Source organism: Myxocyprinus asiaticus, chromosome 46 (assembly GCF_019703515.2).
Source record: "Myxocyprinus asiaticus isolate MX2 ecotype Aquarium Trade chromosome 46, UBuf_Myxa_2, whole genome shotgun sequence".
NCBI classification, from domain to species: Eukaryota; Metazoa; Chordata; class Actinopteri; order Cypriniformes; family Catostomidae; genus Myxocyprinus; species Myxocyprinus asiaticus.
Window position 1 is genome coordinate 26,437,617 of NC_059389.1, and position 25,420 is coordinate 26,463,036.

Consider the following 25,420-nt stretch of genomic DNA (forward strand, 5'->3'; position numbering starts at 1 on the left):
CTTGTTACACAGGTCTTTTGACAGTTCTTTTCTGCTCCCCATGGCTCAGTATCTAGCCTGCTCAGTGCATCCACGTGATAGCTAACAAACTCATTGACTATTTATACACAGACACTAATTGCAATTTAAAAAGCCACAGGTGTGGGAAATTAACCTTTAATTGCCATTTTAAACCTGTGTGTCACCTTGTGTGTCTGTAACAAGGCCAAACATTCAAGGGTATGTAAACTTTTGATCAGGGCCATTTGATTTCTGTTACCATTATGATTTAAAAAGGAGCCAAACAACTATGTGATAATAAATGGCTTCATATGATCACTATCCTTAAATAAAAGACAGTTTTTTTTGCATGATCAGTCATATTTTCAAAATCAATGCCAAAATTTCACAATTTCTGCCAGGGTATGCAAACTTTTGAGCACAACTTTATTTTAAGGCCTACCTTCAAACTCAGTGCCTCTTTTGTTGACATCCTGGGAAAATCAAAAGAAATCAGCCAAGACCTCAGAAAAAAATTTTGTGGACCTCCTTAAAGTCCAGATCATCCTTGGGAGCAATTTCCAAACACATGAAGGTACCACGTTCATCTGTACAAACAACAGTACACAAGTATAAACACCATGGGACCATGCAGCCGTCATACTACTCAGGAAGGAGATGCATTCTGTCTCCTAGAGTTGAACGTAGGTTGGTGCAAGCACAACAGCAAAGGACCTTGTGAAGATGCTGGAGGAAACAGGGAGACATGTACAGGTGCATCTCAATAAATTAGAATGTCGTGGAAAAGTTCATTTATTTCAGTAATTCAACTCAAATTGTGAAACTCGTGTATTAAATAAATTCAATGCACACAGACTGAAGTAGTTTAAGTCTTTGGTTCTTTTAATTGTGATGATTTTGGCTAACATTTAACAAAAACCCACCAATTCACTATCTCAAAAAATTAGAATATGGTGATATGCCAATCAGCTAATCAACTCAAAACACCTGCAAAGGTTTCCTGAGCCTTCAAAATGGTCTCTCAGTTTGGTTCACTAGGCTACACTATCATGGGGAAGACTGCTGATCTGACAGTTGTCCAGAAGACAATCATTGACACCCTTCACAAGGAGGGTAAGCCACAAACATTCATTGCCAAAGAAGCTGGCTGTTCACAGAGTGCTGTATCCAAGCATGTTAACAGAAAGTTGAGTGGAAGGAAAAAGTGTGGAAGAAAAAGATGCACAACCAACCGAGAGAACCGCAGCCTTATGAGGATTGTCAAGCAAAATCGATTCAAGAATTTGGGTGAACTTCACAAGGAATGGACTGAGGCTGGGGTCAAGGCATCAAGAGCCACCACACACAGACGTGTCAAGGAATTTGGCTATAGTTGTCGTATTCCTCTTGTTAAGCCACTCCTGAACCACAGACAACGTCAGAGGCGTCTTACCTGGGCTAAGGAGAAGAAGAACTGGACTGTTGCCCAGTGGTCCAAAGTCCTCTTTTCAGATGAGAGCAAGTTTTGTATTTCATTTGGAAACCAAGGTCCTAGAGTCTGGAGGAAGGGTGGAGAAGCTCATAGCCCAAGTTGCTTGAAGTCCAGTGTTAAGTTTCCACAGTCTGTGATGATTTGGGGTGCAATGTCATCTGTTGGTGTTGGTCTATTGTGTTTTTTGAAAACCAAAGTCACTGCACCCGTTTACCAAGAAATTTTGGAGCACTTCATGCTTCCTTCTGCTGACCAGCTTTTTAAAGATGCTGATTTCATTTTCCAGCAGGATTTGGCACCTGCCCACACTGCCAAAAGCACCAAAAGTTGGTTAAATGACCATGGTGTTGGTGTGCTTGACTGGCCAGCAAACTCACCAGACCTGAACCCCATAGAGAATCTATGGGGTATTGTCAAGAGGAAAATGAGAAACAAGAGACCAAAAAATGCAGATGAGCTGAAGGCCACTGTCAACGAAACCTGGGCTTCCATACCACCTCAGCAGTGCCACAAACTGATCGCCTCCATGCCACGCCGAATTGAGGCAGTAATTAAAGCAAAAGGAGCCCCTACCAAGTACTGAGTACATATACAGTAAATGAACATACTTTCCAGAAGGCCAACAATTCACTAAAAATGTTTTTTTTATTGGTCTTATGATGTATTCTAATTTTTTGAGATAGTGAATTGGTGGGTTTTTGTTAAATGTGAGCCAAAATCATCACAATTAAAAGAACCAAAGACTTAAACTACTTCAGTCTGTGTGCATTGAATTTATTTAATACACGAGTTTCACAATTTGAGTTGAATTACTGAAATAAATGAACTTTTCCACGACATTCTAATTTATTGAGATGCACCTGTATTTATATCCACAGTAAAACGAGTCTAATATCGACATAACCTGAAAGGCTGTTCTGCAAGGAAAAAGCCACTGCTGCAAAACCGCCATAAAAAAGCCAGACTACAGTTTGCAAGGGCACATGCGGACAAATATATTACTTTTTGTCCTGTAGTCTAATGAAACAAATATTGAACTGTTTAGCCATTATGTCCATCGTTATGTTTGGAGGAAAAAGGGTGAGGCCTGCAAGTTGAAGAACACCATCCCAACCGTGAAGCATGGGGGTGGCAGCATCATGTTGTGGGGATGCTTTGCTGCAGGAGGGACTGGTGCATTTCACAAAATAGATGACATCATGAGGAAGGAAAATTATGTGGATATATTGAAGCAAATTCTAAAGACATAAGCCAGGAAGTTAAAGCTCAGTCACAAATGGGTCTTCGAAATGGACAATGACCCCAAGCATACCTCCAAAGTTGTGGCAAAATGGTTTAAGGACAAAAAAGTCAAGGTATTGGAGTGGCCAACACAAAGCCCTGACCTCAGTCCAATAAATAATTTGTGGGCAGAACTGAAAAAGCGTGTGCGAGCAAGGAGGCCTACAAACCTGACTCAGTTACAACAGTTCTTTTTGGAGGAATGGGCCAAAATTCCAGCAACTTATTGTGAGAAGCTTGCAAACCAAAAAGTTTGCACGATTTTTGGTATACTTCTATGACTTTTTGTAAACAACAAAATGACGTCAATGTGATGTCATTGTGGGCAACAATTTACTACAAATAAGTAAAGTCAGTCGTTTACCTAAGTTTTCAGTGGCAGAAAACTTAGGCACTTCTCTTTCGCCATGAGGCCCCATTTCATTGTTTTTTGTTTTCACCCTATAATTGTTTTCTTTTTTTTCCACATTTTAGAATAATAGTAAAGTCATCAAAACTATGGAAATAACATAAATGGAACTATGGGAATTATGTTGTGACTAAACAAAATCCAAAATAAATCAAAAGTCATCAATTTCAAAAACTTTTTTATTATTATTAAATTTTAGTTTTATAATGAAATAAATTAATATGGTAGCACAATTATGTTTTTGTCTACAAAACTAATTTCAAACATTTAAGCATACGCCTTCAGATCAAAAGATTTTTAAGATCATGAGAAACATTTCAGTCAAGTGTTTCGAAACTTCTGACCGGTAGTGTATATAGTAGAAATGAACATGTATTAAACATATCTAATTGTAAATCAGGTATGCAGTCCCCAGTGCAGAGAAGAGAAACCTCGTTTAAGCACCATTTCTTAGGCTGTACTGAATTATCACTACACATGACAATGTACCTATAGTCCCAATGTCGCTGCATGTCCTTTGCTTTGTACTTTAACTTATACATCCACAAATATCTGGAATAATTTGAATGTCAAAATACAGTGTACATTCAGAGTAGTGTTCACAGTGCATGTAAAACAAGAATCTCGGTGAAAAAGTGAACTAAATTCTGAGCACGTGCATGTTCTGTGAGAACGCTAGAGCACCACTGAACACAAAGCAAATCAGACGTGAACCGACGGCTTTTCTTGCGTCTGTTCTTCAAAATATAATCAGCTGTTTTTCTTCATTTGCACGTTGGTGTGTCTACAGGCTGTTCACCACAGTGGCAGGCAGATGACCCAAATTACCTGCCACTGCACAAAAAGTACTCGTATTTGGTGTCTAAGCAGTGCTATTTTCATACCCTGGTTGTAACCATTTAATTTAAGCAAGGCCTTTTGTACTTTTGCTCAAGTACAACCCATTGCTAAAATATATTTCCTATATTTTAAATGGAAAATGTTACTTTAGTTAAAAGCATAGCAATTTCATCAACAGTTCGTCAACACACTTCAGTAAACTAGTGAGCATTCGTGACTTTCAGGAGTTCTGCTTCATGACGTTTTTTTTTTTCTTTACAGCTTGATGACCAACACAGTGGTCCAGGCTTACAACACGGGCAGACCTGTGTGGAGCTGCTGCTGGTGCCGTGACAACAATAACTACATTTATGCCGGTCTTAGCAACGGCTCCGTGTTAGTGTACGACACACGGGACACAAGCACTTTTGTTCAGGAGTTGGCGTCACTTCGCTCCAGGTCAGTTTTTTTTTTTTTTTTTTTAAGGTGAAACGGTAGCATGATGTTAAAGAATAATTCACCAAATTTAAATTATATCATTTTTGCTACATTTAGACAGTTTGTGAATGCTTGTATGTTCCAATCTGATTAGTATGTTGATATTATCCTTCATTGTAGCTGTCCAGTGGTATCTTTGTCCTACATCCCCCGCGCTGCCTCCAGTTCGTTCCCATGTGGTGGTCTTATCGCTGGCACGCTGGAGGGGGGCTGCTTCTGGGAGCATGTGGATGGAACCACGTACACGCCTCACATTCTGCCTCTAGAATCCGGCAATTGCACAGACATACAGGTGGAGCCGGACAGCAGACATTGCCTTGTCACATACAGACCAGGTACATATCCAGTTAGTATTTTATTAGATAAGAATCAGACTTACTTGATACATTTTTGCCATAAAACAGTGTAATTCCAATGAATGAGACATACACAAAGCTGATGAATTGAAACACTACACAATTTTTATTCAAAATTCACTGATATATATATATGGTATGAAATATAAGGACATGCATTATCAATTCACAGAGTTGTCTGTAGATTTTTGAACTGTTACACAAGTGAAATAACTGATAAAGGGATAGTTCACCTAAAAATGGATTTCATCATTTACTCACCCCGATGCCATCCCAAACTCGTATAACTTTCTTTCTTCTGCGAAACCAGGAACATCAAGGCAATCCATATGACTCGAATGGTTTCATCCATGTCTTCTAAAGCGATATAATTTAAACAGACCAAAATTATTCACTCGTTCACTATAAATCTTGACATCCGCAGTCTCCTTGGCGCAAAAGGCTGCGATTTAATTATATAAATATTAGAGCTGTCAGAATTAACACATTTATCGTTAATACTGCATAAAATCTTGTGTGAAGTGTGGAACCTTTGTAATGTGTCCACAGTGTAATGTGTCATTACACTGATGCACACGCCACAGCACCAAAGCCCTCCTACCAAGTAGAGCCTACAAGCTTAGCATACACGGTGGTCCAATTGACATTCTATGGGCGGAACTGTCTTAACACGTTAAAATGGACCGTTACGCTCTCTCCTACGATAGAGCCACAGAGGTTGTTATCTCATTAAATAAAAGAATATCTGACAGCACTTCCCTGTCAGTGATAAAATGGAGAAAGGAGCTCTTAGTGCTATTTGATGTACAAAACAAGCACAGATGGGACTTGTGATAGAAATCAAGTATTTTTCAGCCTTTAGCGCTCGACGCTGGTGTTGCCGCCCTGACACGAATCATGAATGCAGCTTCACATTTGCTGTAGGAAAGTGGATAGCCACAGTCTACCGCCAGATTAATAATGTGGAGGATGAGAGTTTAAGAGATTTAATGCCCATTGCAATGAATATACATCCTATGTGGGGACAAGTTTTTACAGTTAGTCAAACTCCCACTTAGACTTCAGGACTTGAATGTGTGTTGTTTTTTTAGTCATTTCTATGTTTATATTGTGGAAGGCTTTGTTTGGAAAATGTTAATAAAGCATTATATTGCTACATATTGTTTTATTTTCTTCCTAAGATGGAAATTAATACAGTTTGACAAGAAAAGAAATATATACAGTTGAAGTCAGAAGTTTACATACACTTAGGTTGAAATCATTAAAACAAATTTTTTAACCACTCAACAAATGTAATATTAGTAAACTATAGTTTTGGCAAGTCGTTTAGGACATCTACTTTGTGCATGACACGGGTAATTTTTCCAACAATTGTTTACAGACAGATTGTCACTTTTAATTGACTATATCACAATTACAGTGGGTCAGAAATGTACATAGAATAAGTTAACTGTGCAAGCAGCTTGGAAAATTCCAGAAAATGATGTCAAGCCTTTAGACAATTAGCTTCTGATAGGAGGTGTACCTGTGGATGTATTTTAAGACCTACCTTCAAACTCTGTGCCTCTTTGCTTGATATCATGGGAAAATCAATTCTGTCTCCTAGAGATGAACATAGTTTGGTGCGAAAAGTGGAAATCAATCACAGAATAACAGCAAAGGATCTTGTGAAGATGCTGGAGGAAACAGGTGGACAAGTATCTATATCCACAGTAAAACGAGTCCTATATCGACATAACCTGAAAGGCTGCTCTGTAAGGAAGAAGCCACTGCTCCAAAACCGCCATAAAAAAGCCAGACCACAGTTTGCAAGTGCACATGGGGACAAAGATTTTACTTTCTGGAGAAATGTCCTCTGGTCTGATGAAACAAAAATTGAACTGTTTGGCCATAATGACCATCGTTATGTTTGGAGGAAAAAGGGTGAGGCTTGCAAGCCAAAGATCACCATCCCAACCGTGAAGCATAGGGGTGGCAGCATCATGTTGTGGGGTGCTTTGCTGCAGGAGGGACTGGTGCACTTCACAAAATAGATGGCATCATGAGGAAGGAAAATGATGTGGATATATTGAAGCAACATCTCAAGACATCAGCCAGAAAGTTAAAGCTCGGTCGCAAATGGGTCTTCCAAATGGACAATGACCCTAAGCATACCTCCAAAGTATTGGCAAAATGGTTTAAGGACAACAAAGTCAAGGTATTGGAGTGGCCATCACAAAGCCCTGACCTCAATCCAATAGAAAATTTGTGGGCAGAACTGAAAAAGTGTGTGCAAGCAAAGAGGCCTACAAACCTATCTCGGTTACACCAGTTCTGCCAAAATTCCAGCAACTTATTTTGAGAAGCTTGTGGAAGGCCACCCAAAATGTTGTGTAGAGTTAAACAATTTAAAGGCAATGCTAACAAATACTAACTAAGTGTATGTAAACTTCTGACCCACTGGGAAAAGTGATGAAAGAAATGAAAGCTGAAATAAATAATTCTCTCTACTCAGGGCTCCAGACTGCGACTAAAATTGTCGCAAATGCGACCAAAAGTAATTGATTGCGACAATCATTTAAATTCTAGTCGCCACTGGCGACAGTCGGGTTGTGTGCGCTCATATGCGGTTTTGTCAGATATCATCTTGTGAGTTATTGAATACATCTATAGAGCACCAGTGTGTCTCGCACCTCTTTTCTCCCATTCTGTTGTGCAAGCTCGCTGCACCGCATGCAACAACAAACCCAGTGCAAGAGAGTTGTGACCAAATGACTCTTTTAAACCAGATCTTTTTCATGAATCACCCGAAAAGAATTGAGGGTTTGAACTCAGGAGCTCAGGTTAGCAGTTTGAATCAGATTCACTTTCTCCACGAATCAGTTTTGAGCTCACAACTGGGAGTGCAGACATTTCAAAATAAGAGTCCCATGTGTATTTGGGGCTTCTTGATAATTAAAAGTCCCATATTTACCACTTTTTTTCCTTCTGGTAATTATTGATTGGAATTGGAGTAGCACAATAAACTGCATCTGAGATTTCAATTTGCACTCTTGTTGTGTCTGGGCCATCCGGTAACAGTAAAGAAAGACTAAGGCAATATTTTAAAACATTATATATATATATATATATATATAATCACACATACATACACACACCGATCAGTCACAACATTAAAACCACCTGTCTAATATTGTGTAGGTACCCCTCATGCCGCCAAAACAGCGCCAACCCGCATCTCAGAATAGCATTCTAAGATGATATTTTTCTCACCACAATTGTACAGAGCGGTTATCTGAGTTACCGTAGACTTTGTCAGTTCGAACCAGTCTGGCCATTCTCTGTTGACCTCTCTCATCAGCAAGGCATTTCCATCCACAGAACTGGATTTGGCACCATTCAGAGTAAATTCTAGAGACTGTTGTGTGTGGAAAATCCCAGGAGATCAGCAGTTACAGAAATACTCAAACCAGCCCGTATGGTACCAACAATCATCCATGCGATGATCTAATCAGCCAATCGTGTGGCTGCAGTGTATAAAATCATGCAGATTCGGGTCAGGAGCTTCAGTTAATGTTCACATCAACCATCAGAATGGGGAAAAAATCTCAGTGATTTGGACCGTGGCATGATTGTTGGTGCCAGATGGGCTGGTTTGAGTATTTCTGTAACTGTTGATCTCCTGGGATTTTCACGCACAGTAGTCTCTAGAGTTTATTTTATTTATGGTTCGAACTGACAAATTCTACAGTAACTCAGATAACCGCTCTGTACAATTGTGGTGAGAAGAATATCATCTTAGAATGCTATTCTGAGATGCGGGTTGGCACTGTTTTGGCGGCACGAGGGGGACCTACATAATATTAGGCAGGTGGTTTTAATGTTGTGACTGAACTGTGTATATATAAAATCAAGCTTTTGACACTTAGGACAATTGAGGGACTTGCACACTATTACACAAGGTGCAAAAATTAATTGATGCTCAAGAAGACAACACACTACTATATGCATACTATACTATATGTAAATATCTGTAATGTAGATTCTGAAGAGCAGTAAAAAATATTGTATCTTATATAAATTATGAAAGGGGTGTGAACATTTATGAGACAAAAGGGAATGCAAACTTATCTTCTCAACTATGTTTACTGTTTATTAAACCTTTGATTAATGGGTTATCGGCTGTCTTTGGCTCTCTATCTTTTTTCTGAACAGCAATCTAAATCGAGGCTTTCTGTGATTTGGCAACTAAAAACAGCCATTTGACTCCTTAATGTTTCAGTTTAGGAGCCAATCTATGCTGAGTCTAAGTCATTTTTTTTAGTCTGGAGTCCTGCTGCTATTATTCTGACATTTCATATTCTTAAAATAAAGTAGTGATCCTAACTGACTTAAGACAGAGAATGTTTTCTACGATTAAATGTCAGGAATTGTGAAAAACTGTTTAAACGTATTTGGCTAAGGTGTATGTAAACTTCTGACTTCAGCTGTGTAGTCTCAGATTTCAGCACTTTCAAAATCTGCAATTAATTGTGATAAAAATAATTATGCAATTAATTGCAATTTTATAAATTTTAATCGACTGACAGCACTAATAATTATATCGTCTACATGTGCTGCATGCTTAGTGCACGCTTTGCTGTCTAATCTCTTAAAAACACAGAGCACAAGTGATATTTATGATAAGGTGTTATCAGTGTATGAGTGGCCGGCTTCACGTATTCCCTTTGAAGCGTGCAGCACATTCAGACTGTATATTTAATTAAATCTCAGCCTTTTGTGGTTTATTCATCACACTAGGATATATCACAATTGTAATTTGTCTTCCGCATCGCATATGGCCCCTATGGCAACTGCGTGCAGCATCATCATCTTAAAGCTTGCATTGTGTTCCAGTCGGGTAGTATATCAAGATTTATAGTGAATAAGGACTTACATTTTGGTCTGCTTCTCACAAAAGGAGATGTTAGGTGGAACATTAATCTCGTTCACCATTCACTTTCATTGTATAGAAAAAAGATGCTGTAAAAGTGACTGGTGAATGAGATAAACATTCAGCCTAATGTCTCCTTTTATGATTTGTATTCCACAGAAGAAAGTAAGTCACATGGGTTTGTAACAACATGGGGAGGAGTAAATGATGACAGAATTTATATTATTTGGTGAGCTATCCCTTTAATTGGCTAGGAGGGCATAGTTATGCAGTAATCTCAAAATGGCCTATTAATCGGCCATTACCTGTAGATGTAATGGGTTTTGTTCCTCATGTTCTCATTTCTCTCTGGTTCTGAACGGTCCAGGTCGTGCAAACCCGTCACTGCGCTCAGTGTTAATGGAGCTTAGCCGAAGCCCTCAGTCAGACTGCAGCCAGCCTCCTGTCTGCTCATGTTCCCCAGTCCAGACCTTCATTGCTGGCTCCTCTGGCAAGCTACTCACCAAGAATGCTGTCTTTAAAAGTCCATCTGGGGAAGGCTCTTCTCTAGTGTGTGCTGGAGATGAGGGGACCAACTCAACCATGGTGAGGGACCTTTCTTTTCTCAACCTCTGGTTTAGATAATATTCTACACAGGAGCATTCCTGCAAAATATATAAACTTTTGAGTATCTGTATTTCAAAATTCAGTGCATAAAGGCGTAGTCACATAGCTTTACATGGCAAAATTCAGCTGTCAAAGAAGGCGTGGAAGGACGTTGAACGTGTGTGAAACCAGCAAAAATAATTGCCGAGCAGCCTCTTTTTATTGCTGTGGTTTATACTCTGGGAGAGTAAAGTTATTAAGAAACTCGCCGCTAACATGATATCCTCGTCCATGTGAATATTCAGTGTAGCTGCGTACAAAGAACCGCCAACACAGAGGTCACTGCCAAACCAAGTGACTTCCTATTGGTCAACATGGTGAATTCGCCTGTCATAGGTTACCAAACTTAAACTCGACACAAAATCCGCGAGGGAATTTATTCGCCACCGGAAGTCCATCGTGCAAAATTAACGATCACACGGATTCGCATTGGGATGACTGTATTTTGCCAGCTGAATTTCACTGTGCGAAGTTAAACGTGACCACACCTTTATACGTTTTTTTTTTTAACCAAGTGTAACGCAATAGTGTCAGCAAGTGACGTGCAACATTTGGTCGTTTGCGTAAAAAAAAAATTTTTTAGTTTTTTTTTTTTATGGGTTGGTCAAAAGTCCTACTTCACAGCTATATAATAAACATGTGGACCAAAAGTTTACTTGGTACTGGAAAACGTGTCATGCTTGATTAGGAGAAACGCTGTGAATGGTCCTATTGTATATACTTGAAATATAGCAAAGACTAAAGTACTCAAGGGGGTGATAGAGTTAAAAAAAAAAATTGTCTCCATGGTCTTTCATCAAAGTATAAAAACTTGCTCTTATGATGCACTATTGGCAGCCAATGTTATTGGCTGATAACCTGGAAAATCAAAATGTTATTGTGCCGATAGTGGAATTACCATGGATAATTTGTTATGGTTTAAGTCGCTGCCACACTAGTGCTGCGTCCGAATATCCATACTTCCTTACTATATAATATGCCAATGGAGTATTATGTCAGAATCCACAGTATTCATGAAGCAGTAAGCGAGAAACACCCGGATGATATACTATTTCCGGCAAGATTTTGAAGTGCGGATCGACTGGACACTTAACGATCCCATAATCCCTCGGGAGCTGAGACGACATCACGTTCAAAACAACTGAAAAACGCTTCTCAACTGAAAGTGCTTTATATACCAAGATAATTGTTGCTTGTGCTTAAATGGTGCTTCTTTAACAAAACCAGAGCAGATAGTTTTCGTGGTTGTTGTTGTGACCCAAATATATGATGTAACAAGACAATGCCCACGTCCCCGGATAAGTATGTCCGAAATCTATTCATACTACTTGCATGCAAACCTAAAAGAATGTACTGTTTTACCGGCCGAGAAGTGCATCCTTTTTCTTTTTTTTTTTAGGTGTAAGCTTCATTTACACAATCGTCAGTTGGATGAGGCGATATGGCTACAAAATATACAGTTGTGCTCAAAAGTTTGCATACCCTGGCAGAAACTGTGAAATTTTGGCATTGATTTTGAAAATGTGACTGATCATGCAAAAAAACTGTCTTTTTATTTAAGGATAGTGATCATATGAAGCCATTTATTATCACATAGTTGTTTGGCTCCTTTTTAAATCATAATGATAACAGAAATCACCCAAATGGCCCTGATCAAAAGTTTACATACCCTTGAATGTTTGGCCTTTTTACAGACACACAAGGTGACACACACAGGTTTAAATGGCAATTAAGGTTAATTTCCCACACCTGTGGCTTTTTAAATTGCAGTTAGTGTCTGTGTATAAAAAGTCGAGGAGTTTGTTAGCTCTCACGTGGATGCCCTGAGCAGGCTAGATACTGAGCCATGGGGAGCAGAAAAGAACTGTTAAAAGACCTGCGTAACAAAGTAATGGAACTTTATAAAGATGGAAAAAGATATAAAAAGATATATCCAAAGCCTTGAAAATGCCAGTCAGTACTGTTCAATCACTTATTAAGAAGTGGAAAATTCGGGGATCTCTTGATACCAAGCCACGGTCAGGTAGACCAAGAAAGATTTCGGCCACAAATGCCAGAAGAATTGTTCGGGATACAAAGAAAAACCCACAGGTAACCTCAGGAGAAATACAGGCTGCTCTGGAAAAAGACTGTGTGGTTGTTTCAAGGAGCACAATACGACGATACTTGAACAAAAATGAGCTGCATGGTCGAGTTGCCAGAAAGAAGCCTTTACTGCGCCAATGCCACAAAAAAACACCTTGACATGCCTCACAGCTTCTGGCACACTGTAATTTGGAATGACGAGACCAAAATAGAGCTTTATGGTCACAACCATAAGCGCTATGTTTGGAGAGGGGTCAACAAGGCCTATAGTGAAAAGAATACCATCCCCACTGTGAAGCATGGTGGTGGCTCACTGATGTTTTGGGGGGTGTGAGCTCTAAAGGCACGGGGAAATCTTGTGAAAATTGATGGCAAGATGAATGCAGCATGTTATCAGAAAATACTGGCAGACAATTTGCATTCTTCTGCACGAAAGCTGCACATGGGACGCTCTTGGACTTTCCAGCATGACAATGACCCCAAGCACAAGGCCAAGTTGACCCTCCAGTGGTTACAGCAGAAATAGGTGAAGGTTCTGGAGTGGCCATCACAGTCTCCTGACCTTAATATCATCGAGCCACTCTGGAGAGATCTCAAATGTGCGGTTCATGCAAGAAGACCAAATACTTTGCATGACCTGGAGGCATTTTGCCAAGACGAATGGGCAGCTATACCACCTGCAAGAATTTGGGGCCTCATAGACAACTATTACAAAAGATTGCACACTATCATTGATGCTAAAGGGAATTAATACACAGTATTAAGAACTAAGGGTATGCAGACTTTTGAACGGGTCATTTCATTTTTTTCTTTGTTGCCATGTTTTGTTTTAAGATTGTACCATTCTGTTATAACCTACAGTTGAATATGAATCCCATAAGAAATAAAAGAAATGTGTTTTGCCTGCTCACTCATGTTTTCTTTAAAAATGGTACATATATTACCAATTCTCCAAGGGTATGCAAACTTTTGAGCACAACTGTATATAATTATATATCTGTCTGTCTATCTGTCTGTATATACCCTCCACCACCCCCCTCGTCAGGGGACCATAACTGTATTAAGTTAATTATTGTTAAGAGCATTTGTCTGTCTGTCTGTCTGTTCTGAAATGGCTTATTTTATTTTAATCAGTGGAACCATCATTTAATCCCACAGCCACTGTAGCCAAATAGAGTCAATATTTGAAAGGCATTGAATAAAAGTCTATTTAAAAATAATAAAGGCATGTTTCACACAGTTTTTCACAAAATTAACACAAGGGTATGCATTTTTATTTTCATATTTATATAAATGGGTGACGCATTGTTCTGCGCACGAATGGGCTCATGTTTTTAGCGCTTCTAGAGCAGTTCACAAGCATTGTGAAAGTACTTGCAGGTTCAAGCTTTTGCGCGTTTCCAAACATTAGAAACCGCTACAAGTCATTATACAAATCTTCAAATGCATACATTATAACAGAAAAGGAGAGGACAGCGTTTTACCAGATGTGGAACATTTGTAAACAGTCAAAACACAGTACTTTCAGTGTCAAAATAAAAGCTCCAGGGGAAGGGAAAGTAAATAGGACAGAAATGTATTACTTTTATGTAAAACAAAATGAATCCTCAAAGTGATACATTTAATATGTAATAATATACATCAATTATAATAAAGGTTATAACATTTTCATAATATATCTTTTAATATAATACTATATTATCCATTTTCAAAATATATCATAACTGATCATGCAGCAAGGTTCCTCAGTGGTTTTGTATTGACTTGCTAATTAATTATTGAACGTCCTTTTAAAACCATTTGTTTCTTTGCGAAAGTGGTCTTATTTTTATTTTTTAAAGTCTTGCATTTAATTCCTTCAAACCTGCAGATACCATGACTTCGCTTTAATGCAGTCTTGATAGTGCACACATTCACCATGTTTTCTGTGTTCTGTCTGCAGGTATGGGATTCTGGCACTGGTGCTCTGCTTCAGAAACTACCAGCAGACCTTCCTGTGCTGGACATCTGCCCCTTTGAGGTGAACCAGAGCAGCTATCTGGCCTCTCTCACTGAGAAGATGCTAAAGGTCTATAAATGGGAGTGACATTTAAGAATGCTGCTCGCAGTATTTACCACGCACTATAACAGCTGCTGTATTTGTATTGACTCGAGTTAAATTTCATATTCAATACTTTATATTTTGTGTATTATGTTTGGTTTATATGTTTGGTTTTCTCATTTGGTATTCTATCTCTATTAAAGTGCAAATAAGTAGTTTTTACATTGTTTCACTTCATTATTGGTGATGTTTGTTTTGAGAGCAATCAGTGTTCATTGTACATTTATATAAATTTTTTATTGCTTTATTGAAACAATAAATGCTTTTATACTTTTGTGACAGTTTGTGAAAGCTTTTTAAAAAACTTTTAGAGGAGATGTACATTTTAAAATGATGAATCAAATAAAAAGAATAAAACTGTCGATTTAACGTTTATTACGTGCAATTATTTATACAAAAAAATAACGCATTACATTTTTTTTACTTAATCATGCACCCTAACCATACGTAACTTCTGCAATAAGGAATTGTCCTACTTGCAGAACAATTCAAGCTATAACAGCCACCTTCATGTTCTTGCATTTCACACTTTGCAGGCGCCGTCAGTGCGACTCCAGCTGTACAGGTATCAAACCGACCATGGTGGACAAAGAACACTAATCGAGTAGTTAAGTAAAAGTACAGATACTCTGATGAAATATTGTTACAGTAAAAGTACTTGTTTTCAAATGTACTCAAGTTTCAAAAGTAAAAAGGTACTGGTCTGTAAGGGCTATTGTTTAATATTGTTTTGCAATTCAATTTGCTGTATCCTCCCGCTCATATACAGTATATTTAAAGAGAGAGTGGTCTAATGTTACAGACAGATAGTTCAGAGCTTTTTACACTGTGTGTGGTTTACGAGGACATTTGTTTAGGTTACAAACTGGTAATTACAAGGGTATTATGCTATAAATGTGGTTTATGAGGACATTTCTAGTGTCCCCATAAAACATAAGACTGCAGGAAGTTTTTTTTGATGGTTAGGTTTAGGGGTAGGGGTAGGGTTAGGGTTAGGAGATAGAATCTAGTTCATACAGTATAAAAATTATGTCCATGGAGAGTCCTCATAAGGATAGCTGCACCAACGTGTGTGTGTCCTGAAAGCATAGTATATAAGCATCCTATATGCTTGAAAAAAAACTGGCCACACATGAGGCAAAATTGTAACATTAGACAAAAACAGGAGAACTAAGAAAACTCTGCAGTAGTTCATGTTTAAACAAAGTTGCATATTTTTTTAAATGACTAGTCTCTCACAATTTTGAAAACTGAGGACTGAAAATAAGTATAGCTGTGCTAAAACAGCCTCTCACAAGCAGCGGAAGACAATATTAACCCTCAGAGATAGTGTATACAAAGCTGGGAACTTTTAAAAATGTTTCCTTATTATCAACTTTGCAAGCAAAGTATCCCTCCAACTGTCTTGCACATTCCTGACAGTACAGTATACAACAGTAGTCTTTTTCATACTTGCAAAGAAGTCTTCATTGTCACCTGGTGACCGGGACATGATCTCTTCTCACAGATGGTCTCTGATGTAGTCCTGACCTGAAATGGAATGATCTTTGTGATGCATAGACTGATGCAATTATGCATTTGTTAAATGTTTATTAAGAGACCAAAATATATAAATAAAATACATTAAATGTGTATTCAAATAAACTCAGCAAAAAAGAAACGTCCTCTCACTTTCAACTGCTTTTATTTTCAGCAAACTTAATGTGTAAATATTTGTATGAACATAAAGATTCAACATCTAAGACATAAACTGAACAAGTTTCACAGACATGTGACTAACAGAAATGGAATAATGTGTCCCTGAACAAAGGGGGGGTCAAAATCAAAAGTAACAGTCAGTATCTGGTGTGGCCACCAGCTGCATTAAGTACTGCAGTGCATCTCCTCCTCATAGACTGCACCAAATTTGCCAGTTCTTGCTGTGAGATGTTACCCCACTCTTCCACCAAGACACTTGCAAGTTCCCGGACATTTCTGGGGGGAATGGCCCTAGCCCTCACCCTCCGATCCAACAGGTCCCAGATGTGCTCAATGGGATTGAGATCTGGGCTCTTCGCTGGCCATGGCAGAACACTGACATTTCTGTCTTGCAGGAAATCACGCACAGAACGAGCAGTATGGCTGGTGGCATTGTCATGCTGGAGGGTCGTGTCAGGATGAGCCTGCAGGAAGGGTACCACATGAGGGAGGAGGATGTCTTCCCTGTTACGCACAGCATTGAGATTGCCTGCAATGTCAAAAAGCTCAGTCCAATGATGTTGTGACACACCGCCCCAGGCCATGACGGACCCTCCACCTCCAAATCGATCCCGCTCCAGAGAACAGGCCTCTATCGTTCATTCCTTCGACAATAAACGCCCGACCATCACCCCTGGTGAGACAAAACCGCGACTCGTCAGTGAAGAGCACTTTTTGCCAGTCATGTCTGGTCCAGCGAAGGTGGGTTTGTGCCCATAGGTGACGATGTTGCCGGTGATGTCTGGTAAGGACCTGCCTTACAACAGGCCTACAAGCCCTCAGTCCAGCCTCTCTCAGCCTATTGTGGACAGTCTGAGCACTGATGGAGGGATTGTGCGTTCCTGGTGTAACTTGGGCAGTTGTTGTTGTCATCCTGTTCCTGTCCCGCAGGTGTGATATTCGGATTTACCGATCCTGTGCAGGTGTTGTTACACGTTGTCTGCCACTGCGAGGACGATCAGCTGTCCTTCCTGTCTCCCTGTAGTGCTGTCTTAGGCGCTGTCTCACAGTACGGATATTGCAATTTATTGCCCTGGCCACATCTGCTGTCCTCATGCCTCCATGCAGCATGCCTAAGGCACTTTCACGCAGATGAGCAGGGACTCTGGGCATCTTTCTTTTGGTGTTTTTCAGAGTCAGTAGAAAGGTCTCTTTAGTGTCCTAAGTTTTTATAACTGTGACCTTAATTGCCTACGTCTGTAAGCTGTTAGTGTCTTAACGACCATTCCACAGGTGCATGTTCATTAATTGTTAATGGTTCATTGAACAAGCATGGAAAACATTGTATAAACCCTTTACAATAAAGATCTGTAAAGTTATTTGGATTTTTACAAATTTATCTTTAAAATACAGTGTCCTGAAAAAGGGACGTTTCTTTTTGTGCTGAGTTTATATACATTTTACAAAAATATTAATATAACAAGTACTTATTTTTCTTAATACAATTCCCATGTCATATTTGGTCTAATAACCAAGATAAGATGTTGTATTTTATCTTAAAAACAAATGGGGAAGATAGTTGTTACATGGGGAAATTTTCACAAAGGATATTTCTCAGTAACTTTAAGCTTTTGAAGCAAAATTCCAATAAGACAAACGTGTTCTATGGCAGTGGTTTTTGTACTGTATGTTGGTCTCAAACACCTAACGAAAACTGTTAAACTGTTATGCATTCTACCCTCCAAACTACAATCTAGCCATATCTATATGGCAAAATGATAAAGCTGTTTTAATTTTATAAAACCATACTGGCATACATTAAAGCAAAGGTTACCAATAATGAAGACATTACCAAAAGGTTGACCTGTGTTTTCAGGACGAATATTCTTCATAAATGTCAGGTCAGTGCAGACTAGTTATTATGATGACTGTTGGCCAAACAATGGTTTAGTACGGTGGCCCAGAGATGCAAAACACAACGAAATTTACAAAGAAAAGTTCTTTGTAAACACAAAGAACACAACACAAAGAAATTAAGACACATCAATATACAAATCAAACATAAGTTCACAACACAATGAAATTAAGCCACAACACAAAATTTAAGCCAAAACACAATGGAATTAGGCTACAAAGAAATTAAGCTACAACACAAATAAATTAAGCTATAACACATTAAGCCAAAACACAAATAAATTAAGCCACAACATAAATAAATTAAGCCACAACACAAAAGAATTAAGCTACAACACAAAGATTAAGAAAGGACTCATGAATCTGGTGTTTTATTTGTATTATCATGTCCTATCCTCCTCATGTGAGCATGTAATACTGCCAATAATATTTAAAAAAATCTAAACATTATTCACCATCGATGTTGCCCCCTAGTGGCTGGGAGTATTTCAGTTGTGTTTGGCTTAATTTATTTGTGTTGTGGCTTAATGTCTTTGTGTTGTGACTTCATTTATTTGTGTTGTGGCTTGATTTTGTTGTGCTGTGGCTTGGTTTCTTTGTGTTGTGGCTTGATTTCTTTGTGTTGTGAACTTTTGTTTGCTTTGTACATTTTGTTGTGTTGTGCACCTATGGGCCACCATAGTTTAGCCTATATATTTTTTTTAATTACCAGTTAGTAAATGTTTGCAATTTTATCAATCATTTTGTGCTTCACAGTTGTTTAACTGTTTAATTTTCCCCAAACTTGGCATACTATTTTTTATGGTTTGGGAATTTCTGACAGTCACAGACATTAATATATTTTCTTAGATATCAAATGAAATAGGCCTAATCAACCGTTCTCTGCTCTTTACACATTTATACCTCTCTCTATACTGTATATATCCAATATTACCATGCAAACTAATTTGCATTGACAATAGTGCATTTATGGGCCTACTGATAGCTAGCAAGTGCATTCGTTGTAGTTCAATAAATATAATATTAAAAATTACTTACCTTGATGTGTTTTTTTTAAGTTTGACGGTGAGTTCTTGAAAGTCGATATCATGTGGTGGCAAGCACAACTACTGAGCTATCGAAAGCATAGCCAAGCTGGGGACAGCCTTAGTCTGCTGGACAGTTGTTGGTCTGACAAGTGGCATAGAGAAGTGAATGCATGGGACATCGTCCCATTAGGAATGAAGAGACATGGCTTGTTCAAAATACACTTTGCACCCAAGACATGTCTGGTGGTTCAGTATGGGGCCTGTAACACACTGAGGTTTTTCAAGAAAGAAAACCAACAAAGATGTCATAAGCTTCCCATACCAGGAGTCAAACCCGGGCCACCTGGGTGAAACCCAGGAATCCTGACCACTAGACAATGCAGGAGCACATGGATAAAAGCTTCTTTGTCACATGAGTTACACTACCGTTCAAAAGTTTAGGGTCACTTACTCATTCTTTATTTATTTATTATTTTATTTTATTTTTTCACATTTTTGGAATAATAGTAAAGTCATCACAACTATGGAATAATAGAAATGGAAATATGGAAATTATGTTGTGAAAAAATCCAAAATAAATTAATTCTATGTTATATTTCAGCATCTTCAAAGTGGCCACACTTTGCCTAGAATTTGCAGACATGTACTCTTGACATTTTCTCAACCAACTTCTTGAGGTATCACCCTGGGATGCTTTTTAAACAGTACTGAAGGAGTTCCCATCTATGTTGGGCACTTATTGGCTGCTTTTCTTTATTATTTGGTCCAAGTCATCCATTTCAAAAACCTTTTTTTTTTTCATACAATTTTAGTTTTGTAATTATGGGAAAGTATAGACAGGCTCCAGTCTGAGTGGCTGGGGCCCTGCAAAATTGGTGGAGCCTCTTCTTGGCAATTTACAAGCTCTTTTCTTGATCTTGAGAGACAATTATTATGAGACAATCAGAATGAGGAAGCTTTGGATCCATATTCTGAAACGTTCAGGCTTCGTGTCTGTGTCTCACAAGCAAGCAAGTTTTTTCCCTGATGTCAGGTGTGTGCATAAATGCAAGGTAAAGTCACACACAAATGCCAAGACATGGAAGCACATTTGCAAAAACATATAGTATTAACAAACATCCCCACTCACAACCAGAATCTGAATGAGCTATATTACCAAGTGTTCTCACGTACACAAGGATTATTATTTTTATTTTATTTTTTGTGATAGGAGAAACAAGTGCTCACAGAACATTACAGTGAGACAAAGAATATAAAACATGTTAGGTGTATAAATAGACATACAAATAATAGGACATATAACAGAATGGCGCATGTACAGGTGCAAGTTGTAATGTATGTGCAAGTTTATATAATATGAACAGTTATATAATTAAATATGTGAATTTACATATGTACATGAGATATGTATTTACATTATTGCACTATGGGGGAGTCCTGAGGCAGTTTAATTGTTCATGAGGAAAATGGCCTGAGGGAAAAACTGTTCTTGTGCCTGAATATACTTGCGCTCAGTGTTCTATAGCGCTGGCCAGAGGGCAACAGTTTAAAGAGGGAGTGGGCAGGGTGTGTGTGGTCCAGATTGATTCTACCTGCATGTTTCTTCACTCTGGAGACATACAGGTCTTGGAGGGTGGGCAGAGGGGCACCAATAATCCTCTCAGCAGTCCTAACTGTCTGTTGTAGTTTCCTTCTGTCTGATTTGGTGGCTGAACCAAACCAGACAGTTATAGATGTACACAGGACAGACTCAATGACGGCCGAGTAGAACTGTGTCAGCAGCTCCTGTGGCAGGTTGAACGTCCTCAGCTGGTGAAGGAAGTACAACCTCTGCTGAGCCTTCTTCACAATGGAGTCTATGTGGGTGTCCCACTTCAGGTCCTCAGAGATGGTAGAGCCCAGGAACCTGAATGACTCCACTGCTGCCACAGTGCTGTTCAGGATGGTGAGGGGGGGGCTGGGTTACTTCTCCTGAAGTCCACTATCATCTCCACTGTTTTGAGCATGTTCAGCTCAAGGTTGTTGTGACTGCACCAGACAGCCAGCTGATCAACCTCCTGATAAAGTCTTGTACAATCAGGCCAGGAGCACACTGAAAAAGGGAATCAGAGTGGCTAAAAGAAGATACTCTGAGAAGCTGAAAATGTTTTTTTAGCTAACAACCCTGCATCAGTGTGGAGTGGCATGAAACAACTTATGAATTACAGGACTCCTACCCCCAACCCTGTAGGGAACCAACAACTGGCTGATGACCTTAATGTGTTCTACTGCAGATTTGAAAGGCCCAATCTCACACCACACACCCACTCTGAACTTCACTTCACACAAACACCAACACCTCCTGCAACCCCCCCTCCTCCCCCCTCCTGCTACTCAACCTGCACTTAAGATCTGTGAAGATGATGTGAGCCACGTCTTTCGAAAAAAAAGGATAAGGAAAGCACAGGGCCCAGATGGCGTTTCATCTGCATGTCTTAGATCCTGTACTAACCAGCTGGCCCCCATCTTCACACAGATCTTCAATAGATCACTGGAGCAGTGTGAAGTCCCATGCTGCTTCAAACATTCCACTATCATCTCCATCCCAAAGAAACCAAAAATCACAAGACTTAATGACTACAGACCTGTCGCCCTGACATCTGTGGTCATGAAGTCATTTGAGAGACTGGTGTTGGCCCACCTGAAGGACATCACTGGACCCTTTCTAGATCCCCTTCAATTTGCTTATCGAGCAAACAGGTCTGTGGATGATGCAGTCAACATGGGATTGCATCATATCCTGCAACATCTGGACAGACCAGGGGCATATGCAAGGATCGTTTTTGTGGACTTCAGTTCGGCTTTCAACACCATCATCCCAGCTATTCTCCAGACTAAATTACACCAACTCTCTGTTCTCACGTCTATCTGTCAGTGGATTATCAGCTTTCTGACAGACAGGCAGAAGCTTGTGAGACAGGGGAAATTCACTTCCAGCACCTGTACAATCAGCACTGGTGCCCCCCCAAGGATGTGTGCTCTCCCCACTACTCTTCTCCCTCTACACCAATGACTGCATCGTCAAGGACCCCTCTGTCAAGCTCCTGAAATTTGCAGATGACACCACTGTCATCGGCCTCATCCGAGATGATGATGAGTCTGCATACAGAAGGGAGGTTAAACAGCTGACTGTCTGGTGCAGTCAAAACAACCTGGAGCTGAACACGCTCAAAACAGTGGAGATGATAGTGGACTTTAGGAGGAACACCCCAACACTGACCCCCCTCACCATTCTAAACAGCACTGTGGCAGCAGTGGAGTCATTCAGGTTCCTGGGCACTACCATCTCACAGGACCTGAAGTGGGAGACCCACATTGACTCCATTGTGAAAAAGGCCCAGCAGAGGTTGTACTTCCTTCACAGTTGAGGAAGTTCAACCTGCCACAGGACCTGCTGATACAGTTCTACTCAGCGGTCATTGAGTTTGTCCTCTGCACTTCAATAACTGTCTGGTTTGGTTCAGCTACGAAATCAGACATCAGAAGACTACAAAGGACAGTTCGGACTGCTGAGAGGATTATTGGTTATCTTTTCAATATTTATCTATTTTTAATTCAATTTTAATTATTTTTTAAAAGTCTTGTTGCTGTTTTTGTATTGTTGTGTACTGGAAGCTCCTGTCACCAAGACAAATTCCTTGTATGTGTAAGCATACTTGGCAATAAAGCTCATTCTGATTCTGATTCTGATTCAAATGACCACAATGCAAAAGGTTCAGATTCAGTATGACTGACAGCAAGGCCATTTGTGCCACTAATATCAAAAAGCAACCTCCTTTGAGCTGGAATCAAACCAGCTACTTAAGGATTGCCAGTGTTCCAACTACAGTCCTCTCTTCTACCAGCTGAACAATTGAAGGCACAGCAAAGCTGGTACAACCTTAGTCTTCTGGACAGTTGTTGGTCTGGCATGTTGCATGCTGAAGTGGATTCATGGGACATCATCCCATGAGGAATGAAGAGACATGACTTGTGCCAACTACACTTTGCAACCGAGACATGCACGGTAGTTCAGGCGCTGTGGGGAGAGGTATGGGGTCCTGTAACACACTGAGGTTTTTCAAGAAGGAAAATCAGCAAAGATGTTGTAAGCTTCCCATACTGGGAGTCAAACCCAAGCCACCTGGGTGAAAACATGGAACCGTAACCACAAGACCATATGATTGCCCCAGGGTAAAAGCTCCTGTCTCACACAAGTAATGAACTGCATCATTTTATTTAGTTAATGAGTAACTTTGAATATTCAGTGTATTTTGAAAAAGCCCCCTTCCAAAAAGTTTCCACAAATGGCTCCACTGAAAGAATCCAGGCCTTGTGGTGCAACAGTAGTGCATCTGACTCCAGATCAGAAGGTTGCTTGTTTAAATTATGTCAGGGTCATGTGCTATCTTTATTCCAGCCTATCACCCTGCTTATGAGGTGGCGTATGCCCAAAGTTCACTCCCTGCATGTCCTGCAGGATAAGGGCCACAAACAATAAGGAGAGTTTAGCCAGGCTCCAGTTGGCATGGCTGGGACCCTGCAAAATTGGATGAGCCTTTACATGGTGATTTACAAGCTCTTTTTTTGGATCTTGAGAGAAGATTGTTATAAGAAATAAAGTTCAGGCTTCATATCTGCATCACACAAACAAGCGAGCTTCTTTCCCAGAAGTCAGGTGTGTGTGCATGTATGCAAGCTAAAGTCACACACAGCATTCCCTCTCACAACCACAAACAATTTGTGGAAAAACCCACCAAAGAGCAGTCCAATAAAGATGGCTTTAAATACAATGGTCTTTTTCTCCGTATGCTCAGGTTCTATTTACAACCAGCTCAGCAATATTGTAACTGCACAGTTTTCAAACAGAGGACCTCTCTGTGATAACTTTATCCATAATTCTAATCCCTAAATGTATTTCACGGAGGAATACTATAAAAGTCTCTTAAGCTTCCCCATAATGGGAGTCAAACCCAAGCAGCCTGGGTTAAAACCATGAAACCTGACCACTAGGACATGTGGGACCCCCCTGGTTAGAAAGCTCCTTTGCCACATGAGTTATATATTGCATTTTTTATCGACCAAGGACATTCGGTTCCTGTACAAGGCTGAATGAAACATGACCTCCCTTGGTGGTCTAGTGGTTAGGATTCAGTGCTCTCACTGCCATGGCCTGGGATTGATTCCTGGTCAAGGAACATGCTTCAGTTGTCCACAAATGACCACAATGCAAAAGGTTCAGATTCAGTGTGATTGACAGCAAGGACATTTGTGTGACTAGAATCTAAAAGAAACCTCCTTTAAGCCAGTGTCATGATAAACTGAGTCTGCCCAGTAATTGAATCCCATATGACATCACTGCAATTCCACTGGCTCAAAGAGCTAGTAATGGGTACTCTACTCAGTGCCTGATTAAAAACCTTAAACATTAACTTTATGGTATGTGCAGTTTTAACTATGTAAATACGACATTTAATGTCTTTTAAATCATATGTTACACACACTAATATATAATTGAAGTTATAGACTGTGAAATTAAAGTTGTGTCATTGTTTGTGTTTTTCAACTAGCCTAGACTTCAATGACATGCTATCACAATCATTTTTGCTCAGGCATTACAAACTTTTACCCCCATGGGGACTTGATTTAACAGGTGGACTCAAATGACCATGACACCAGAATCAAACCAGCAAACTAAGGATGACCAATGCTCCAACAACAGTCCTCCACTCTACCAGCTGAGCTATTGAAGGCAAATCAAAGCTGGCACAACCTTAGTACTCTGGACAGATGCCGGTTTGGCATGTTGCACGGAGAAGTGGATGCATGGGACATCATTCCATGTGGAATAAAGAGACATGGCTTGTGCCAACTACACTTTGTAACCAAGACATGTACGGTGGTTCAGGCACCATGGGGAGAGGTATAGGGCCTGTAACACATTGAGGTTTTTCAAAAAGGAAAATCAGTAAAGATGTCATAAGCTTCCCATACCAGGAGTTGAACACAGGCCACATGGGTGAACATCAGGAATGCTGAACGCTAGACCATATGGGAGCACATGGTCATGGATAAAAGCTCCTGTGTCACACCAGTAATGAACTGCATCATTTTATTTATTTAACTACTGACTTTAAATATTCAGTGCATTTTGAAAAAGCCCTCCTCCAAGAAGGTACCATAAATGGCTCCACCAACAGAATCCA

General features: G+C 39.7%; 1 protein-coding gene across 1 annotated transcript in view; it reads left to right on the forward strand.

Moving 5' to 3' along the window:
• rfwd3 (ring finger and WD repeat domain 3) overlaps positions 1-14,734 on the forward strand; it is a 48,046-nt gene extending 33,312 nt beyond the window's left edge. Inside the window, exons 10-13 of the mRNA XM_051690362.1 lie at positions 4,263-4,439; positions 4,599-4,813; positions 10,114-10,331; positions 14,419-14,734. Of these exons, the coding sequence (XP_051546322.1) occupies positions 4,263-4,439; positions 4,599-4,813; positions 10,114-10,331; positions 14,419-14,562 (754 nt within the window). The 3' untranslated portion in view covers positions 14,563-14,734. The remainder of the gene's footprint in view (positions 1-4,262; positions 4,440-4,598; positions 4,814-10,113; positions 10,332-14,418) is intronic.
• Positions 14,735-25,420: the final 10,686 nt, after the last annotated feature.